The 17,947-nt window shown below is 57.8% G+C and overlaps 1 protein-coding gene and 1 long non-coding RNA gene across 2 annotated transcripts in view; one reads left to right on the top strand and one right to left on the bottom strand.

Annotated features, from left to right (window-relative positions):
- Nucleotides 1–13,017: 13,017 nt before the first annotated feature.
- Nucleotides 13,018–16,614, bottom strand: LOC132337015 (uncharacterized). Its single transcript, XR_009489049.1, has 3 exons — nucleotides 16,489–16,614; nucleotides 15,178–15,355; nucleotides 13,018–13,983 (listed from the first exon to the last, which is right to left on the bottom strand). It is a non-coding gene; the product is annotated as an uncharacterized LOC132337015 (long non-coding RNA).
- A 392-nt stretch (nucleotides 16,615–17,006) lies between these two features.
- LMX1B (LIM homeobox transcription factor 1 beta) overlaps nucleotides 17,007–17,947 on the top strand; it is an 83,352-nt gene continuing 82,411 nt past the window's right edge. Inside the window, exons 1-2 of the mRNA XM_059864926.1 lie at nucleotides 17,007–17,427; nucleotides 17,755–17,941. Of these exons, the coding sequence (XP_059720909.1) occupies nucleotides 17,289–17,427; nucleotides 17,755–17,941 (326 nt within the window). The 5' untranslated portion in view covers nucleotides 17,007–17,288. The remainder of the gene's footprint in view (nucleotides 17,428–17,754; nucleotides 17,942–17,947) is intronic.

The raw sequence follows: 17,947 nt of genomic DNA, 5'->3' as shown, positions 1-17,947 counted from the left end.
TGGGATGGGATGGGATGGGATGGGATGGGATGGGATGGGATCAGTGGGATGGGATGGGGTGGGATGGGATGGGATGGGATGGGATGGGTGGGGATGGGGATGGGATGGGGATGGGATGGGATGGGATGGGATGGGATGGGATGGGATGGGATGGGATGGGATGGGATGGGATGGGATGGGATGGGATGGGATGGGATGGGGATGGGATGGGGCTGGGGCCCCCTCCCCCTGGGGGTCACACAGGGGCTGTGCTGGCCTTGGGCTGGGATAGCCATGGATCAGCTGAGCTCAGGCTCTGTGGGCAGCACTCTGAGCCCTGCTGGAGTCAGTCACCTGTGTTCTGGGGCAGGCTTGGGGTGTGCCCCTGCCCGTGGAGCTGGCACAGGTGAGCTGGGTGGGCCTGGGGCAGGTGGGTCTCCCTGCCACTCTCTTGCTTGCAGAGGGTGCTTTATGCAGAACCATAGCATAGACAATGTGTAAACTGTTGGGAAAGAAGAAAATGATTTGGGGTTGAGCGCCTTGTCTGAACTTTGTCCTTTTCTCAAGCAAAAGAAAATATTATTTCACCTTTTAAAGAGCCACACATAATAAGAGGCAAAATGTCAAGACCAGTGTTGATATAAACCCCCAAGGAAAACAAACTCTATGTGACTTCTCCAAAAGGTCTCACTTCCTCACCCCTCTCCCCTAGTTTAAACAGATTTAGTAACTGAGGAGGAAGGGGGGAGGGAAGGCTCTCCTCTGGTCGCTGCTGAAGGTCCTGTGCATGGACCCACTGCTGCAGCATCCCTGGTGCAGGGGTCTGGCCCCACCCAGCACCTGGCAGAATGCACAGCCAGCCTGGGAGAATCTCTGACTCTCCCGAGGCAATCTGGCTGCACCAGGCAGAGCAGGACAGAGCCACGGATCCATTTTAGCACGTGGGGCAGTGCAGCCTGCCAGAGCAAGGGCTCCGTGCTGCTGGGGAGGACCAGGGCTGCCTGCTGGCACCGCTTGTCCTGTGCTGTGGGAGCTCCCACCAGCACAGGTGGGCACAGGTGGGCACAGGTGGGCACGCGGCCACCCTGGGGCTGTTACCTGTTTGGATCTCTTGGCTCCTCCAAGGCGTTACATGAAGTTAAAGCTGTTGGCAACTGGCACTGAGGGATGCAAAACCGCTTGCATGTGGGGTCATCCTCTGCTTGTATCATCTTTAGTCAGAGGTGCAGCGAGGTCTGAGGCCGCTGGCAGGGTGGAGGGGCCCTGCACATTTGCAGAGCAAGTCCCCCCTCTACCTCTGCCCTGTGTCTTCACAGCTGCTGCTGGTCTCACCATCCCCCTGGGCTCTGCATTCCCCAGCATCCTGCTCCTGCAGAGGATCTTGTTTTAAATGGCATGTACCCCCTTGCTGGGGACAGGTTAAAGCTCTTCCAAAGCCGTTCAGCAGTTAGCCTGAAATATGAAATTCCCAATGATAATGCTGTTACTGGGGAGCACAGACCCAGTAACTCCTACCCACAGCCACAGTAACTGTCACGTGGTGCAACACAAAATACAGAAATTAATAATTAATAGCCTTGAAGAGGCTTCAGAAGAGCTGTGTTATTATGTGCGTCAGAGCCAGGATAAATCACAAGCAATTCAGAAGTATATTCCCAGGTTCACTCATAACCAGCATGGTATTTGGAGTCGCTTTGGGAGCAATAAATGACAGAGAGCCCATATTATAAAAATAAACATGAACTTAAGTGGCAAGGATTCATTTAAACCAAAAGGGAAAAGACTTCTCTACTTGCACTACCAGCTTAATGCGAGTAGAGCAAGCTTTACCTTGGAGTGTCTGCCCCATGCTGGGAGGAGGGGACCGTAGTGGAGGGAACTGGTTGACACTGGCTGCTTCATCTCAAAGGTTTTTAACTAAATTCTCCAAAATATGAGCCTCAAAATGCTGTTCCAGAGTGAAAATAGAAGGCAAAGTGCAGCTGTTTGTCTCATGGCACTCGTACTCGGTCCTGTCTCAAACTGCCTCTGACCTGCCTGTGTACAGCGCTGGGGTTTGATCACAGGCATCGTGGCATTCAAGATGGCCTTCAGAAGTGCCATCCCAGGAGCCCTCAGTGGGATTCCCTGCACTGAGATTCCAGTCCTGGCACTCACTGCCAGAGCTGACAGTGCCCCTCGTGCTGCGCTGAAGGCACGAGGAACTCAAACTTTATTTATTGGCATTAATGGTTTTAAGCCACCTGAGTGGATTTTAAGAACCTGGTTTGAAGCTTTTTGCTGAGTCAGAATTTCAGCATTTTGCCCAAAAATGCCTGTTGAAGCTTATATGATGACAGGCTTTTCTAATCTGGCATCACTTTTTTTTTTCCTTTGGTAGAAGCAAACTTACAGTGTCCTCCAGCACAGACCAAAAAATACCAATCAGTGCCAATGATTTGTTCAGTCAAGCCAAATGTGCAGTGCCATCCTCCCTCTGCCTGGTGGTGCTGGGAGGGGGCAGAGCGTGGCTCTGAAGTCAGCTCTTGGCACAGCAGCGTGCCCGGGCAGACAGAGTGCCAGCGCTGGTGGAAGCAGCCCTGTATCGCTGCTCAGGGAAATCACCCAGAGGCTTGAGCAAACAAGCCTTCCCCTGGCAAAGCAGCTCCGGGTGGCAGCCCAGCCCCGGCGGGGGGAGCTGCCTGGCCGAGGGCTGCATCCCCGGCCCTGCTCCGTGCCCGCAGACACCGCCCGCCCTCTGATCTGCGCCGCATCTCGCCTCTGATGTCGGCTCCTCCTCACGGGCTCCGTTTCAATTAGCTCCCTAAATAAATACAATTTTGATGTGTGGTCTCATAGTGGGTTATTAAACTGGCTCCAAAATGCTTTTCAGCGAGAAGCAGCTCACTTTCCACTGGATTATCCTACTTCTCACTTCTGATGTAAAAACCCCGCGGGGTAAACACACACGAGCACTTGTCTTTTCCTTCATAGCAGCTTTTTTCCTAATCTCTTGAAGAATTAGCCTTTAAACGATTCTGGTGGCAAGCAGAGCAGCGCCGGTGCCTGAGCCGTGTGCAATCTGCGGCCGCAGCAGTAGATGGAGCCAAGCGAGAAAGGAAAGGTTTGAGGATTGCAGCATTTCTCCCACGGTGCAGGTTTAGTGCTTGACTTAACTCGATTAAGAAAAAAAAATTTCGTTTAGTTCCTGATGCTTTGAAGGTAATACAGGGAATAATTATATGTAGGTCTGCCCGCACAATACCCAGTGGAAAACAGTGACTTTTGGAAAAGTAACAAGTTGGAGGCAGTTTATCTTGAGGGATGAAATATGTAGTGGAAGGGAGAGAGGATAGTTGTATTATTTTTTGGGGAAGTTGAGAGACGAGGAGAGTAATCTGTGGAGGTGGCAATAGGGTTTTGAGCACTGAAATATTCCTTCCTCTTCTGTGAGTCCTGAAAAGGGACTCAGCTGGGCAGAGTTCTCCCCAGCATGCCCAGGGGTGCCCTCGGGGTGTTGGTGTGGGGCAGCAGGCTGAGGGAGGGTGCAGCATTGCTGCCAACACCATTGTCCAGGCCTTCCCAGAGACACTGCCTTCTTGTCAGCAGTGGCAGCAGGTGCAGGGAAGGTGGCATTCGTGCTCTGTGCTGGGCTGGCACAAGCTTGTTCTGAGGCCCTCTGGTCTGAGCAAGCTGTGGTTGCCATGAAAGGCTGCCTTCTCTGACCACAGGCCACGCAGTTCCCCAGCTGTGGAGGTGCTGTGTGCTCAGCAAACTTTGCTGCAATGGATGTTGGAACAATAACATTTTGCCCAAGGCACATTCTAGAATACATGCTGGCTTGGTGTAAGATAGGCAATATCTGTGTTTTGGGGGAAAACACTTAGCTAACTGGGAGAAATGGAAAAAACCTCAGGTGCTCACAACGGCCTCTGGTTTTGGTGCAGGAGAGTTACTAACTGACCTGGTGGCTGCCCTGACTGTGCAGCTTGGGCTGTGCCCCACTGAGGGGGCAGAGCTGCCCCCACCCAGGGCTGCCCCATCCTGCCCTGGCTGCTCTGTCTCACCCAGCTCTGGGGGTAGGTGAACGTCCAGGTGAGAGCTCAGCAGAGCCAAGGAGAGCATTTACCCAATGTCCCGGTGCCCCTGTGCCAGGTGAACTTGACTTGGCCCTGGAGCAGGGGCTGGGCAGGGCAGGGGCAGTCGGCACCCTCATGGCTCGAGCAGTTCAAGCAGGCTGTGGTAGGGGCAGTAACTGGAGCTGAAACAGGAAAAGGGGAATGAGACCATATTGAACCCTCCCTGCAACTTTCATAAACCATTCCCTTGTTTAATGTTTTTAATTGGTCTTACCTCGTGCTGAATGTTGCTGTATGAAGATGCTGTTTATTTGGAAGTTGCTGCATTCTAGTGGTCAATGAATACATCTCTGTGTGCTCCAAGTTCAATTAAACATCACATGGAGCAAGGTGATGGAGAAAGACGAGATGTAATCTAGTCCAGTTCTCTCTGGTTTTGCATTTGTTTTATTTTCAGCATCTGAGGTTTAAATCCTCGCCAGGAATACTTTGTATGGGAAGAATTGAGAAAGACAAATCACTTAACATTGTTCCCTTCTTCCTCTGCTCTTACCTGTCTTTGTCCCTGCCCTGGGCGTGGCAGGGCCAGCATCGCTCTGCGGGCAGCTCTGGGTTCTCACACAACTCTCCTCGTACATTTCCAAAGGTGCCAACAGATCCAGAGGAGATGAATCAGATGTTTTAGAGAGGTGCAGAGAGCACTCAGTCTGTGCAGTCTAATAAATACTCGAAGCAGTATTTGGCTGGGGGTATGTGGGGCCCCTTGGCTGCAAGAGATCTCCAGAGGAGAACCATGGCTGCAGGAGGAGTGCAGCGTGTTCTGCCTTCACAGACCCCTGGGCAGGTGTCTGGGAAGGGCTGGCCAGCCCTCCTCCTTCCCTGCCACTTCTCCATGTGCTGTGACCATGTAGAGACAGGAACAAATGAGTAAGATATTTTCATGCAAACAGGGGAAAAACATGGAAATACTATATTCCTCTGAAAGTATTCAGAAGGTGAATAAAAATCATAGATTTAAAAAGATTTAAAACTCCAGCCTTTTCTACAGTCCATTTCTACAAACACCTTGTGCCTGTGGTGCTCCAGTGTCAATCAGTTAATGCAACTGGCAAACAAAACACTGCTTTAGAGTTGTAATTACCTAAATGTTCTACACTTAGCACATAAATATTAAATCCCCATAAATGGTGTTGTCAGATATATTTGATTTCAACTGTATTGTACAGTTGTTAAATGAAACAAACGCTATATTTAAATTTATTCCCCTTGCAGTCCCATTGTTCAGATTTATTTTGATTTTTTTTAAAGACAAAGAGAAAAGCATGTCCATCCTATGAAGAAGGCTACAGCCAAAACAAATGCACATCAAGTAAGTTTATTTAAGCAGATGTGCTCATAAAATGTTAACAAGACACGAGATAATTACAGGAAAAGGCTAAAGTCCAACTCAGTATGGAGTCCAAAGGTCTGAGTTTTATTTAAGGCTGAGATCAAATAAAATATGCACTGACAGTGTAACACCAAGTCTTCTATCAGTAGTGATGCAGCCATTGTTTTCAAGGCCAATAAACTTTAATGCACCAGTGGAGTTGTATCCAAATCACATAAAATGCCGAGCCATAGAACATGTAGAACAGAAAAAATGGGGGTCGGGGCTCCAAATATTGCCCTAGTGCAGATTCCTTTATTCCCACTCCCAGTTCAACACGGAGGCTGTTTCTTCCACCGAGATGGAGCTTCAGTTGTTGGTGTTTGTGCTGCAAACACACCTTTGCTCTTTGCAATCCGATTGCCTTCAGGTTCCGAAATCAGCGCACAGGACGCAGCTCCCTTGAGTGTCACTCGGGATTCCTCCCCACGCCAGGCAGCTGGTGTGACTGTCACCCCTGGTGTCACTGTCACTGCTGGTGTGACTGTCACCGCTGTGTGACTGTCACCCCTGGTGTCACTGTCACCCCTGGTGTGACTGTCACTGCTGGTGTGACTGTCACCCCTGATGTGACTGTCACTGCTGATGTGACTGTCACCCCTGGTGTGACTGTCACCCCTGGTGTGACTGTCACCCCTGATGTGACTGTCACCCCCGGTGTGACTGTCACCGCTGGTGTGACTGTCACCCCTGGTGTGACTGTCACCCCTGGTGTGACTGTCACCGCTGGTGTGACTGTCACCCCTGGTGTGACTGTCACTGCTGATGTGACTGTCACCCCTGGTGTGACTGTCACCGCTGATGTGACTGTCACTGCCGGTGTGACTGTCACCCCTGGTGTGACTGTCACCGCTGGTGTGACTGTCACCCCTGGTGTCACTGTCACCCCTGGTGTGACTGTCACCGCTGGTGTGACTGTCACCCCTGGTGTCACTGTCACCGCTGGTGTGACTGTCACCCCTGGTGTGACTGTCACTGCTGGTGTGACTGTCACCCCTGGTGTGACTGTCACTGCTGATGTGACTGTCACCCCTGGTGTGATGGTCACCCCTGGTGTGACTGTCACTGCTGGTGTGACTGTCACCCCTGGTGTGACTGTCACCGCTGGTGTGACTGTCACCGCTGGTGTGACTGTCACTGCTGGTGTGACTGTCACCGCTGTGTGACTGTCACCCCCGGTGTGACTGTCACCCCCGGTGTGACTGTCACCGCTGGTGTGACTGTCACCGCTGGTGACCGGTGCAGCCCAGCAGGGACAGGCTGAGGCCCCGGGGCGGGGGTGGCTGCCGGGCTGGGCTGCAGGGCTCTGCCGTCCTGTGCCTTGGCGCTGCTGGCTGGAAGTGCCGGGCGCCTCTGCTCCGCTCCTGCGCAGGAGGCGGCCCTAACACTTGGGGGAAGCTTCGGGGCCAAGGAGGTTCTTTGACTGCAGGTCTTCAGGCTCTAGATAAATGGCTTATCCTCTCTTTGTTTCCATCCTTTTCTTATGGAAAGAGTTGGAATGCTCTCCCCTCAGCCGAGAGCTCAGCTCTCCTCTCCCGCAGTCTGTGGGTGCCCTGTGAGCCCCTCCCGGCACAGAGGGGAGAGGGCCCGGGCGTCCCCCTGCCCCTGGCTCTGCTGGGTGGAAGGGGACGGGTCCCTGCTGCAGCCAGGAGCCTGCCCTGGAGTGCAGGTGTCAGTGCTGGTTCTGGCTCTGGGGCCAGGGACGTCTCCGCTCAGTCTGAGCAGAATCCACTTGGGATGCTCAGTGGAGAGAAGTTTGGCTTCTCCCTGCACGCAGGCACATCCCGAGCAGCGCTTTAAGGTGAAGAAAATGCTTTCTCTGGCTGCAAAGAAAACTTACAAATGTGACCAGAGAGGACCCTGTGTTTCAGCCACTGGGAATGAAAATACAGGGTGGTTTGAGATCCCGTGCTTTTGAACTGCTCTTATAATCTCTCTAAAGCTAAGTGATGGATTTTGAGCACCTTGGCTTAGTGCTACTGGAACTGCCTTCCCCTCGCTGATTGCTTTATTTCTATTAATTCACTAACAATAAGCAGCATTCCTACCTCCACCTGCTGGAGAGGTGCAGGTCTCGGTGTGCCGTGTGAGAGAAATTTGGGAAACATCTTTCACTTCATTTCAAATTATGGATCCAACAGATGCAATTTGCATGTAGTAGCAACTGTAAATATTCCAGATTGGAGTTGTAGGATGGTGACCAAAATGTATGTGTTAGCAGATGCTCCTTTTTAAGAGTTTCACTGTAGTGAAATTCATCCTTTTGTTTTCTTTTTTTCAATTTTCTTTTTTTATTTTCCTTTTTATTTTTTAACATGCCTACCTGATTTTATATAATTTTAGAATATATAAGCAAACTTTAAATTGTTTTCCCTGGACATTGTCTGGATTGGAACAGCAGTCTCAGAGGTGAAAGGCTTGTAATTAATACAACCTGCCAATCAAATCCCATCAGTGACACATATTTCTTTAATATCTCTTTTTTTTATTGTTGAGCTACATTATAAACATTTTAGCAGCTCACATCTGTCTCTCGTAGAACAATTGTATTTGAAATTAAAATTCTATTTTTTCCTATGTAATTATATTTTAGAAGCACACATTCTTGCTTGAGAATATGATATTTTCAGCTCCATATCTCACAATGCTGAAACTCTGTTTAACCACCAATAGCAACCGTTCTGTATGTCTTTCACCTGCCACAAGGAAACAAAATGTTACCCTGAAAATTCCTCTTCATCCATACCCTGTTTTGCCCTCTAAACCTCCTGCTTTGGCCGCAGAGGTGCTTTAGGACTCCCCAACAAAATGAAAACATGCAGCGTTTCTCTATTTTCTTTGGAGAATTGAGCTTGAAAATTCAAAGTCTTGCAAATTTCACACCTGTTTTTTTCCCATTTAACAGTAGCATTTTAGTATCTTATTAATAACAATATGGCTCATTAATGTCTTGTTTAAATGTATTATTTTACTAATTAACCACAATTTTTCTTAACATTTTTGACTGCACCTCCTCTTCCCACACAAAGGCAGGGGAAAGATTCTCCAGGGTAAAAGATGTCCGAAACGAAATTCTGAAGGCGCTGCAGGCTGTGCGTGCGCTGGTGGCTGGGAAGCCGCAGGGAGGACCCTGCCCTCTGCGTGCTCTGCGGCGAGATCCCCGGCGGGAGAGAGGGAGCCTGACCCAGTGACCCCCTCGTCCCCCCTCCCCGGCTTCCTCGGCGGAGGAGAACGGGGCTGGGGTCTCGCTTGGGCGGCTCGCGCTGGCCCCCGGGGTGATCGCACAGCCTTCGCGTGCAAAACCATCGACATACTCGGTCCGCCCTGGGAGCAATGCCTTTATTCCTTGGCACTTACAAAAATTCGGACCCAGGAGCTCATGTGCTGTTGATAGCTGATGATCTGAGCTCGTGTCTGTCCCAGCAGATGCTGGCTCCGTCGCCGGGCAGGACCCGAGGTCCCGCACGGCTGGCGGGGCTCCGAAGCCTCCACCGGGGGAAGGTGCAGACCCGCAGCGGCAGGGGCAGGCCGGCCGGCTCTCTCCTGCCTGTCCTGCTGCTCATTCTCCTTGTGAGCCCCCGGGGCCCCGAGCTGCGGAGCGGGGCTGGTTCCGCTGCGGGGCTGTCCGCGGCCGTGCGGCGCAGCCCGGGCTCTGCTCTAGTGCCCCTCTGCCTCGATCGCACTGCCGCAGCCAGAACCAGGAGTGTAAATGCATTTATCGATCAGTTTGTATGAGGGGCTGCTTGGGACTGAGGGGTTGGGGGTTTTTTGTTCTCTAAATCGGGCTTAAGCAATGACGAGGAGTTGAGCATGCACGGAACTCGTTCTGTGTGGGCAAGTGATTGAACAAATCGCTTTTTGCAACGGAACTCGCTCCGTCCAGAGCATAAGATCATTCCCGCGAGGGGAGTATGCTGACCCCGACCGAGTTTTCAGGTGACTGAAAAGGCGAATGTGTTCATATCCACAGGGACCACATCGAAAACCACACTTTGATGTTCTCAATACAGTCTTTCAGTTCCCTCTTTGCGGTCCCTTTCACCCGGGTTGGAAGGACGCTCCAATCTGCAGTAAATGTGACTGTTTGGGCAGGCGTGTGTCGCATAAACTGTCTGTTCCTGGGGAACATCTTTCCCCGTCCATACTGAACTTCAGAAATACCCAGGGAATCCCTACGGAAGAGGCAAAGCCAAAACTGGTCTAGGAACGGGGACCCTGCTGCATCGCCCTCTGACTCTTTCTCCCCGTTTCCGTATGTGGAGCCCCGAGACACCAAAACGTCTCGATTAAGGCAGAATCGGTCACCGCAACTCCAACGAAAAATGTGCGGGTCCTTCGTTTTGAGATGAACATGTCTGTGTTGTGGGAGGGGGTGTCATACGGACCCGTGTCCTTGGCTAACTGAGGCTGAGGGTGAAAGTGCTTTTTGTCCATGATAACTTTTCAGCCGTAGGATCAGAGGTGCTCCTGAAGGAAAAGACCTTGGGAAAGAGATTCCTCAACAATGCGATCCCACAGCTGAGTTTACTTAAATTTACACCTAGAGATAAATAGAAATAGTAAGCAATAAGCTGGACTTGTTGATAATGGGAGGGAAAATTAGCCGTGTTCCTCCATGCTCGCCGGCAGGAGAGCGGGCAGCGGCCGCGGCAGGGGTGATGGCAGCCCTGCATCCCGGAGCGCTCCAAGAACCGCTCCAGGTTTCGCCATGCCGGCACCTAGCATGTCAGGTAACTCAGATATGCGAGGAAAGGGGAGAGAGGACAAGGAAACTCTGCCAGACGAGCCTGCAGCCTCACGTGCGTCTTCCGAGCGATCAGCTGGCAGCAGGTGAGGAATCCCAGGCTGGGAATTGCATCGCGCACCGTTCGGCGAGACGAGCTGCCAGGCGCGAGGTGCTGGAGAGCAGGAGGGTCTGAGGGGAGCGGGGCAGAAGCAGCCCCCGGGGCTGGGCTCGACTTGGGGGGTAGGAGGGACGGCCTCCCCCGACTCCCCCTTAGCCTCTCTCGGGGTTCGCTCAGCGTTATCCCTGCTTTCTGTGCGGCACGCAGGCTGCAGCGTTTTCCTTCTCTCTTGAACCGTGTGTGTTTCGAGTCCCGAAGCAAATCCTTCCACCCCTGCATTCCTTAATGACAGCACAATAATCGCTAATACAAACCAGAGCGGAGCGCTCCGCTCAGGACAGCGCTGCTTACTCGCGCGGCTTCTATTTCCCGTGGTAAGTGATCGTTTTGTATTGACAAAGGCAGCTCCGGAGAGCCTCAGCAGCCACTGCAACGCCGTCACCCCTGACTGCAGCTCCTGCTGTTCATATCTTTACGTAAAAGCGACGTCGTCTGTAGGCAGAATCCACTCCTCTCTTCTCTTCTCTTCTCCTCTTCCTCCTCAACGCGTTTTTTCATGTCTCTTTTCAAGAAGAGCCGGGGCAGCGGCGCTGCGTGGGCGCGCAAAGGGCGCGGCGGCGGAGCGGTGTCTGCGCGCTCCTGCCTGGCCCGCGCGCTTCATTGGCCCTAGCGGAGCTCTGGGCGGCCCCTCTGGGAGAAGGAGAGCGGCTCGGGGCGGTCGCGGCCCGCGCCTTCCTCGGCACGGCGCGGGGAAACATTAGTTATAACGGAGAGGCCTCCCCGAACAAAAAGGAAACGATTTCTCGTTGTTGGTATTTTTTTCCCCCTCAAAATCGAGCTGTATTTAGGTTCCTCGATTAAACCTACAGAAACGATCCCGCAACGCCTCGGAAAAGCAGAGGAGCGGCCAGCTCCCTCCTCCTCTGAGGAGCTGACCCTCTGACGAGAGCCCGCTTCCACGCGGCGAGCGGTCCCGCCGCGCCCGGCAGCCGAGTGGGCGCTGTCGCCGCCGCCCCGGCCCGACGGCTCGCAGCGCCCCCCGGCACGGGCAGCCCCCTTGCACCGCAACCCTAGATACAACTCGGGGGGCGGCGGGTCCCGCGGGTGCCGGGATCCTGCCGGACGGCCTGGCGCGGCTGCCGAACCGGCGGAGCGGGCTCCCGCCCCGTTCTCGACGCCGCCCGGCAGGCGCCGAGCGCTCACCGTGCCCCGCGGACAGCCCTGGCCCGGTGCCCCCGCCCGGGCTTCTCCACGCACCTGGCAGTTCTCGGGAGAAAAAGCAGAAGATTGGGATGGCCTCGTCCTTTCCCGTCCCACTGCCCCTCTCACGCCAGCTCGGGAGACGCGGCTCTGCCGAGCGTGTCCCTGCGGGAGCACGTCCCGCCGACAGGGACGGCCCCGGGACCGGCAGCGCCCGGACGGGCTCGCTGGTCGTCTCGGCCCTCGCCCGCTCTCTGGGGCACCTGCCGAGTGTCTGTGCGGGGAAGGCCACGGGTGCGGGCACGGCCTCTGCCTCGCCGGCCCAGCCCGCTCCCCGGGAGCGGTGGGGCACCGCCAGACCCCCGGAAGCGCCTCGGAGGCTGCCGAACCCCGCGGCCGCGGAGGGACCCCGAGGGCCCTGAGCACGGGTGGGGGGCGTCGCCGCCGCCATCCCGCTCCGGCCGGCGGGGCCGGTGCAGAGGCTACGCAGATGAAAGGCTGCGCTCGCAGGCGTTCCCCTCGCCGTCAGGTCCTGTCGTTCACCCCCCCTAACCCCCCCGGGTGCACATGTCAGAGTTCACAGACCTGGCTGCTGCCTTTTACAACACTGAGCTGTAAAAGAGCGGATATTAAACCCGTATAATGGATCCAGCTCCAAGGAGAGGTTGAATTTCCCAGTGAAAGGAAGGTATGTGCCCTGAACTGGGAAAGGACCCCTCCCACACCCCCTGGGCTGGGAAACCCGCAGAGCCGTCAGAGACCGGCGGTAAACTCTGCCCCCAGCCTCGCACCTGGCATCGGTCGCCGCGGGGGCACATGTGCGCGACACGCTGCTGCCAGCCGGGCTCGTCACGCCCGCCCCATCGGGTCCCTGCCCCCGGCGAGCGGCCGGAGAGAGCCCTTGCGTTCGGTGCGACCCGGACCCGAGCCCGGCGGCCGCCGCTGTTATCACGGGGCCGCCCGGCCGGCCCGGCCCGTTGGGTCGTTGCGGCTCAGGGCGGATGAAGGACAGGGCTGAGCCAGCAACACGGCCCGCGATAGAGGGATCGAGCGGGCAGCGAGAGCGGGGGGCCTGGTGAGGAATAGCCTTCTCCTGGGGCGCAGCCCTTGCGGGTCGTGCCCGGCGCCGGGTTAGTAGCGGGCGCAGCACGGAGCCGCCGGTCGCCGCAGGAGGGGCCGGGTGGCGGAGTTGCTCCGCGTCGGAGCAGCGCGACCGCGCTGGGCCTTAGAGCCGAGCCCGGTCCTGCGGCTCCCTGGGGTGGGCGGGGGGCTCGAGCCCTCCACGCCATGAGGCCAGCAGGACGGGCGGTCCTCGGGCGGAGGGAATGCGGAGCCCGAGCTTGTCTGCCGCGCTGCCCTCAAAAATCCACTTAGGGAAGATGAAGGCGCATGCAAATGCGTGGCGCCTCCTCGCCTGTGCCTTTAATCATGGTAAATTGGCTCCCGTTCCTCCAGGCCCCCCGAAAAGGCACACGGCGGCACCGCACCGCGGCGGGGTTAGGACTCAGCGCTGCGCAGCGCCCGCCGCTCCCTGGGGCTTTCCGGCTCCTCGGCGCGGCACCGACGCCCTGCCTGGCCCGCCTCGCTCAGCAATTTTCCTACCCAAATGCTGTCGTGACGGGAACAGAGAGCAGAGATAGATAGCATCAAGCGGCCTATATCAAAGAGGTCCTGCTTAATTAAAATACCGGGTCGGTGCTCGCCGCTTTTCACGCGGCACGGCCTCCGACCGCATTCTGCCGGATACCGCCGGCACCAGCTTCCCTATCGGCCACCCTGGCTGGCCCCGTCCCTCATCACTGGCCCTGTCACCTGCTCCGTGAGGCCGCCGGGCGAACAGGGTCGTCTCTCTGGGCCGTGGAGCAGCCGCTCGTCAGACGGGCCGGTCCCGGTGGGGCTGCTGCGAGGCACGGGGATACTCCGCGTAGTTCACGGAACATTTGTTTGCATTACTGAGCAACAGTCCGATAATTTATTGTTATTGTTATTAGTAACTACACTTAGTAGCTCGTTCACATCCATCCTTCCGAGGGGGGAGCGCGGGCTGGATCTGTCACCGTCGTGCACCGGCGGCGGCTCCTCCCGGGCCGAGGCAGTTCCGCTAGGGCTACCGAGCCAAATCGGCCCGGTCCTGGGACTGCCCGCACGTCGGCGGCCGGGGGAGAGGCCTGGCGACGTGGAAGCACCGGGCGGCGGGCGCCGCCGCCGGGGGCTCGGTCGGAGCTGCGGTCTTGCAGAGCCAGTCTGGGGAGCGCCCTGTTGTGGGAGGCTCCGTGGACAACCGGCAGCGAGGCCGCCCGAGGGACGGCTGCCGGTCTCCGTGCCGGTGAAGAAGCTAGGCAGCTGCCCGCCGTGCCGGCAGCCTGGTGCCCCGGTTCCCCGAACGCCACCGGCGTTTTTCTGTGCACCGGCGTCGGCCGCTGGCGAGCGGGGAAGGCCGGGGCTCCGCAGGGGAGCGAGTTGCGTAGTCCGGCTGTGGGTGGAGAAGAACAGGACACAGTGAGCCCTTGGCACGCGGCTGCCCCAGGGCCTCCCCCCTCGCCCCGCTGCCGCGGTGCCGCAGAGCTGGGGCCGGCGGCCGCGCACCGCTAGGCTGTCCGGAGGCCTGTCCGGCCCGTCCAGGGCTGGGGAGCACCGCCGTCTGGGCGCTGCCCAGCACCCGGTCCGGTCAGCCCCGCTCGCCCCGGCCCCGCCGCTCGCCCCGGCTGACCCCGCGCCCGCCGAGCCCCTGCCGTGCCCCCGCACGCCGGCAGGGGGCAGGCTGCGCCCGAGCCCCGCCGCAGCGGCCCCGGGCCCGGCCGAGCCCCGGTCAGCCCGGCCGGGCCCCGCCGGCACCGGCACCGGCACCGGCACCGGCACCGGCACCGGCACCGGCACCGGCACCGGCACCGGCACCGGCACCGCCCGGGGCTGCCCCGGCCGTACGACCGGACCGCACTGCCCGCACCAAACCGCAGCGTGCGGAGCGCCCGGCACCCCACTGGTCGTGCCCACCTCAGCAGGGGAGCGGGCGGTGCCCGTCTGTACTGGGGAAAACACGCGTCCGGGCAGCCGGGAATGTGCGCAGACAGACTGCACAGACGCCCACGCATCCGCCGGCACCGCACGCTTCTGCGGAGAAAGCCCTCCGCCCCCCTCCTTGCGGAGACGCCCGCGGCCCTCCCGGGTTCCCGCTCACGACCGCGGTCCCGCTGCGCTCCCGCAGCGCTCCCGCAGCGCCGGGCACCGCGTGCATGTGCACCGGGCGGGACCGACGGGCCAGGAGCCGGACGGGGCGGCGCGTCCCGGCGGCCGGTGCGGGAGTCGGTGCAGAGGGCTCGGCCGTTGTTAGTTATCCCGATGGTTCCTTCCTCCTGCCTCGTTTGGGAAGGATTGGGACCGAGTGCGTTTCTTGTTCGACTCTCAAATTTAACTCAAAACAAAGAGATTTGCCTTGCAAATAAAAGGACAATTCGAAGGAAGCCGCGGGGAGGTGGGGCTACTTAGTCTGGTTAGGGTTTATTTCTGTGATGGTTTTGCGCGTGGGTGTTTTAATTGCATTTCGTTTTTCGTTAAAAGCATTATATAAACCTATATAACACCTCATCGAATTGTTCTCGGGGCAGGAGGGGGGATAACAATTACCCGGCGCAGTGCTCGTACACACACACGGAGAGAAGCAACAAACCTTTAATGTGATATTTGCCAGTGAAAGCCCACGAACAAAGCTGGAATTACTGCCGCGGGTGCAGGGCTGGGGGCTTTCGCTCTGCTTCTGGGTCCCGCTGCTCAGCGCTGCCTTTTCGTTGGGTTTTGAGGAGGGTTTTTTTTCCTCCTTCTTTTATAGCCAGAATTTATGAAAACTCCTGCAGAAACAGGGGCTTTAATTTTTCCACGCAGTTGTAGAAGATAATTTGATGGAAGCCCTGTGTGATGGAGAACTCCGAATCCTTACTCGAAAATAGGAAGGGGACATAAAAAATTAATGTGAACGAGCAGCTTTTGCGCCACTGATTGAACTGTGAAATCTTAGCAGCCTTTATCTTGATCTCAGAATTAAATAATCATATATTATTTTTTCAGCATTAACGACAAAGATTTTCCGATTTCTACCGTCTAGAACAAAACCAAATAGGCTCTATTACTGAAAACCTTTTCCAAAATAATTTACTAAAACACTGTGACGAATTTCTTTCAAAGATTTTTTTTTTCCGTGCGAAAACGGCATAAAAAGAAGTTTTATCTTAAGACCCAGAAAATAGAAGCTTTAAGTAATTCAAGGTAACACTCGTCCTGCTTATTAAGTATCAATATTTTAGGAGCATAACAAAATATACTCCTTCTTTTGAAGGGTCGTGGCATATCAGAGGTCACATTAAGAATCTCCACAAATAATGTTTTCTGGATTTTCATTTCCTCATATTTAGATTTTTAACGGTATCGGAGTGGAAAAAAGCAAACAAAGATAGAAACAAAAACGAACAAACAAAAAAAAAAAAGAAAAAGAAAAAAAGAAAAAAAGAAACACGAAAGGGGAGCCGGCAGCGCGGGGTCCCGCGCTCCACGCAGGATCGCTTTCCCGTCGGTTTTTTCCTCAGAGGGAATCCCGGCGCGGTGAGCGCGGGCTGTCCCGCACACGCACGCGCCGCGCACCGCGCCGAGCCCCGCGCGTTCAAAAGCGTTGGCGACCAAGCGGAGCGGACAGCGCTGCTGCGGGAGCGGGCACGGGCTCCGCCGCCACAGAAGCACCCGCAGCCCTCGGGCTGCTGCTCCGCCTGAGCTTTCCCGCTGGCAGCCTCCGCGGGACGGTTCGGAGCCGCCCTTCGAGGAAGGGCGTGCGCGGCGCGATCCCCGGTGCCCCGTCCCGCGTGCCCGCGGGGCCGGCCGCGCCGCTGCCGGCCGCGGGACAGAGCCGCATCCCCGCTTGTCCCGGGGTCCCGAGGGAGGGTCCTGCCGCCACCTGCCCGCGGCCCGGCGCTGGACGCGCGCTGCTACCTACCCCGGCCAGGGCAGGAGCCAAGAGCCGCCGTCGGGCCAGGAGCAGCGCGGGGCGCGGACCGGGGAGCGGAGCATCCGGAGCCCCGCTCATCCGCCACCCTCGGTAGCCAAGATCGTTCTCCCTCTCCTCGGCCCGCGGGGGCGCGACCCGGGCCCGCGCTGCCCGCGCCGCTCGGCCGCCCCGGGGCGCACGGAGCCGGCCGCCCCGGGCGCCGCCGCGCTTCAGGGGCCGCGGGGGCCCGGCGGGGCCAGGGCACTATTTGACGTCGAGGAGACGGATCACCGCGGCGCAGCGATACGCGGCGCACCAATGGAGTTCAAATGTCAGCAAGTTTGAGGAGGGGTGAGGCGCCGGGGGGTGTGTTCCTCCGCCGCGGCCCCTGCTCTAAACGGCGCGGCTCCTCGGGCCGCCGCACGGCTCAGGGGCTGGGAGCGCCGGGAGCCCCGTGCCCCGCCCGGCCCGCCGCGCCCGCGCTCCGCCCGGCACGGCCCGCCCCGGGAGGGCCCTCCGCGCCAAGCAGGGCGTGGGTCCGGCGCTGCCGGCGAGCAGGTGACACCGCGGCTGCCCGGCGCCGTGTGCGCGGCATGTGCGCGCCCGTGTAGCGGGGCGGCCCCATGGGCGGCGGCGCCGGCTCCTGCCTCTGCCCCCCGTCTCTGGAAGCCCGGGCAGGAAACGCTCCTCATGTCTTCCAGATAAAAATAAAAGCGACTCCTTTCTCCCGGCCGCAGAGTGTCCCCGCGCCCGGCCCGACGCGGGGCTGAGCTGGCCCCGCCGCCCGGCAGCGCCTCTCGCCGCCGCTCATGGACATCGCGACGGGTCCCGAGTCCTTGGAGAGGTGCTTCCCGCGGGGCCCACCGGACTGCGCCAAGATGCTGGACGGCATTAAAATGGAAGACCACCCCCTGCGCTCGGGGCCGGCCACGCTGGGAGTGCTGCTGGGTGAGTTGCCGGTCGCTTCTTGACTACGCCGAGAGCGGTCCCGCGCACCGCTCTGTGCCCGGGGCTGCACTCCTAGGGGCCCGGCCGGTCTGATGCCGACTGTGGCCGGCCAGCCCCTGAGCGGTACGGGGCGCGGGACCGTCTCGCCCGCATGTCCGGTGCGCGGGACCGGCGGCAGCCGTCGAGCTCGGTGTTACCGACCGGCTGGGCCGGGCGGACTGCGCTGCCCGGGACGGGGACTGTGGAGCGGGGCCGGGTTGTGTCGGGATGGGAGCGGGGCCAGGTGGGGCCAGGGCCGGCGCCTGACGCCGCCGTCTGCCGTTGCAGGGTCGGAGTGCCAGCACCAGGCCGTCTGCGAGGGCTGCCAGCGGCCCATCTCGGACCGGTTCCTGATGCGGGTGAACGAGTCCTCCTGGCATGAGGAGTGCCTACAGTGCGCCGCGTGCCAGCAGGCGCTCACCACCAGCTGCTACTTCCGGGACCGCAAGCTCTACTGCAAGCAGGACTACCAACAGTAAGG

The sequence above is a fragment of the Haemorhous mexicanus genome, chromosome 21, assembly GCF_027477595.1.
Source record: "Haemorhous mexicanus isolate bHaeMex1 chromosome 21, bHaeMex1.pri, whole genome shotgun sequence".
Taxonomy (NCBI): domain Eukaryota; kingdom Metazoa; phylum Chordata; class Aves; order Passeriformes; family Fringillidae; genus Haemorhous; species Haemorhous mexicanus.
This window is presented reverse-complemented; position numbering and strand designations above follow the sequence as displayed.